Source organism: Hydra vulgaris, chromosome 15 (genome assembly GCF_038396675.1).
Source record: "Hydra vulgaris chromosome 15, alternate assembly HydraT2T_AEP".
NCBI classification, from domain to species: Eukaryota; Metazoa; Cnidaria; class Hydrozoa; order Anthoathecata; family Hydridae; genus Hydra; species Hydra vulgaris.
In genome coordinates, this window is record NC_088934.1 from 51,903,837 (window position 1) to 51,906,793 (window position 2,957).

At 31.5% G+C, this 2,957-nt stretch overlaps 1 protein-coding gene across 1 annotated transcript; it reads left to right on the forward strand.

The window, feature by feature from the left end:
• Window positions 1-258: 258 nt before the first annotated feature.
• On the forward strand, window positions 259-2,010 carry LOC136092054 (piggyBac transposable element-derived protein 4-like). Its single transcript, XM_065819772.1, has one exon. It carries the CDS (start codon window positions 259-261, stop codon window positions 2,008-2,010), a length of 1,752 nt encoding a protein of 583 aa, XP_065675844.1.
• Window positions 2,011-2,957: the final 947 nt, after the last annotated feature.

Here is a 2,957-nt window from a genome sequence, read left to right on the forward strand (position 1 = left end):
CCAAATTACGGCGCATTTTACTCTAAGTAGAATTTTTGTAGCATGGTTTGCCTAAATCTGGATTACCAGCATATTTATACAGATAATTTAAACCGAACAAAAAAATGAAAATGTTAGTGAATAAAATAAGATATTGTTTCCACATATTTGGTATAAATATGCTGCCACCACAAGTACACTAGTATTACTGATTTACTGTATGAAACTTACTACTAAACTTACTTGTGGTAAAGTATAATAATAGATATTTGTATTATAATGAAACGCTTAAGCTCAGCAAACGCTGAAGGTGCTTCATCATCAAAAACTTCTGTTGCAGCACATCCTCTTTCAATTGACCAATCAGTTACACATCAACGTCCAAAACGTGTGTCGGCGCAACAGTGTTTGTTCATATTACAAGATCTCTCGGAAATTGACAGTGGTGATGAATCAGATTCAACAAAAAAAAGTGACGAAGCAGATGTTGTTGAATATAATCTTTCTGATGACGATGAAAGTAATACTTTTATTTACAATTCAGAAAGTAGTAGCGATGAAAACGAAGATGAAAATTCATGCGGTGGGAGTAATGATTTAACTGTTAAAACTCGTAGAGATGATGTAAAATGGACTGTTGTGTCAAAAGTTGAGGTAACTGGAAGATTTCAAACTCAGAATGTGTTTACTGCCAAAAGCGGAACAACTTCTTATTGTCGTAATGTTTTGACTCCTATTGATGCATTTAGACTAATTATGGATGAAGGGTTTACAGGCTTTATCAAAAAATGTACTGTTTTATCTGCCAATTTATCAAATGAAGGATGGAATATAAGCGACATTGAACTTGATGCTTTTATAGGCTTAATATATCTTCGCGGATGCATGAACGCAAGAAATTTTCCGGTTAAATTCCTATGGTCTGAAAAATATGGCAACAAAGCTTTTATAGAAACTATGCCGCGTTCTCGATTTGAAGACATCATGAAAAACATTAGATTTGATATACGTTCAAAACGTAGAGAGCTTATCCAAAGTGATAAATTTGCTCTTATGTCATGGGTGCTGACAAGATTTGTAGAAAACAGTCAAAAATGTTATATACCTGAGGAATCTTTAACAATTGATGAACAGTTGTTCCCAATTAAAGCTCGGTGTCGCTTTACACAGTATATGCCTAATAAACCGGACAAGTTTGGAATCAAATTCTGGATTTTAGCTGATCTAAAGACTAAATATTGTCTCAGTATTAAACCGTATCTAGGTAAAGATGAAAGCCGTGTAGAAAATTTGGGTACTCATGTGGTCATGTCACTAATGGAACCTTATTTAGGCCACGGGTATAATGTTACTACAGATAACTTTTTTACAAGTGTTGATCTTGCAACAAAACTTTTGCAAAAGAAAACGTCAATTGTTGGAACAGTTAAACATAGTAGAAAAGAAATTCCAGCATTTGATCCACTTCCACTTTACGATTCGAGTTTCTACATAAATGGACCGTTGAACTTGATTGTCTACCAAGCAAAGAAGAAAACTGTAATTTTATTATCAACACTTCATAGAGGGGCGAATAAGCAAAGTGATGGGAAGAAGAAACCTGAGGGAATACTTTATTACAATGCAAATAAATGTGGAGTTGATATGTTAGATTCAATGTGTCGACAAATGTCAACAAAATCTGGGTGCCAACGTTGGCCGCTAGCTGTTTTCTTCAATATTTTGGATTTGACTGGTGTAAATGCGTGGATCATTTTTAAAAAAGTTACACAACAAAAAATTTCGAGACGAAAGTTTCTTTACACTTTATCTGAACAGTTAAGAGAAGCTAATATTACTCACCGAAAATCCCTAGTTGCTGCCAACAGTAATACCACAACAGCTACCAACAGTAGTACACAATTATCAACTCGTTTGAGATGTCAGATAAAAACAAACTGCAAACGTAATCTGACATCAACAGAATGTGAAAATTGTAAGAAACCTGTTTGTGGAAAGTGCATGTCAAATATATGCAAATATTGCAAATAACATTGTTTATTTGACTAAAATTGTTATGTATATGCACGTTTTCTATAAGGTGGATTAATTGATCCAGCTTAGGGTTATTAGGTATAAATATTTATAGCCGCATCTCTGAATGTGTTTTTGATGTAGTTTTTTCGCTTTTTAGTAAATAATATCAAAATAATAAAAGTCATAAAATATCATTTTGTCAACATTAAAACTTTAGCTTCAGCAAAGTGTCAAAGTCGTGTTTGGATCAATTGATCCACCTTGGGGCTTCTAGTGTTAAAGAATAAATGAAAACATTAACAAAATTAAGCCAAAAGAAAAAAAAAAGAAAAAAAATGTCAATCAAATACAACAAAAACATATCTTTAAATTAAAATGTATGAAAAAAAAAAGAAGTTAAACGCTAAATAAAGTTAAGAAAAATATGGAACGTTTTTATAAATTCGAAAATTCGAAGATGTAACAAAAATATATACTTTTAAAAATGTATTTCTATGTTTAAATGTTGTGTAATTTTATTTTTTCTGTGATTTTGTCCCTATTTTTATGTTTTTTAATATTGTGATATATGTTTTGTTTAGTGTGTGTGTGTGTGTGTGTGTGTGCGTGTGTTTGTATTGTGTTTAAATGTTCCTGATTTTCTCGTTTGTTGACTTTTCCTATACATTTTTACCCACCTAATCTATTTTTATCTGTTAGTTGGAGATTTTAATTATTTTATATTAGTGTGACGTGTTTATTTAAGTTTTTTTTGGATTATTATTGTAACGTTTGTATTCTAATAGTATTGATTATAGTTGTTAGTATTATTATTATTTTTATTTTTTATATGCAATCCACTTTCCATGAGATTGCTTTGATTTTGGTAAGCTTTGTAAGTGTTCAATAAACTTCAAATAGCCAGGAAAAATATTTGCTGCTCGTTCACAACAGTTTTGATTCTCACACCAACGATGGCCACA

What these genes read in the sequence shown, in the direction of transcription:
- LOC136092054 (XM_065819772.1), top strand. Translation starts at nt 259, where the DNA reads ATGAAACGCTTAAGCTCAGCAAACGCTGAAGGTGCTTCATCATCAAAA.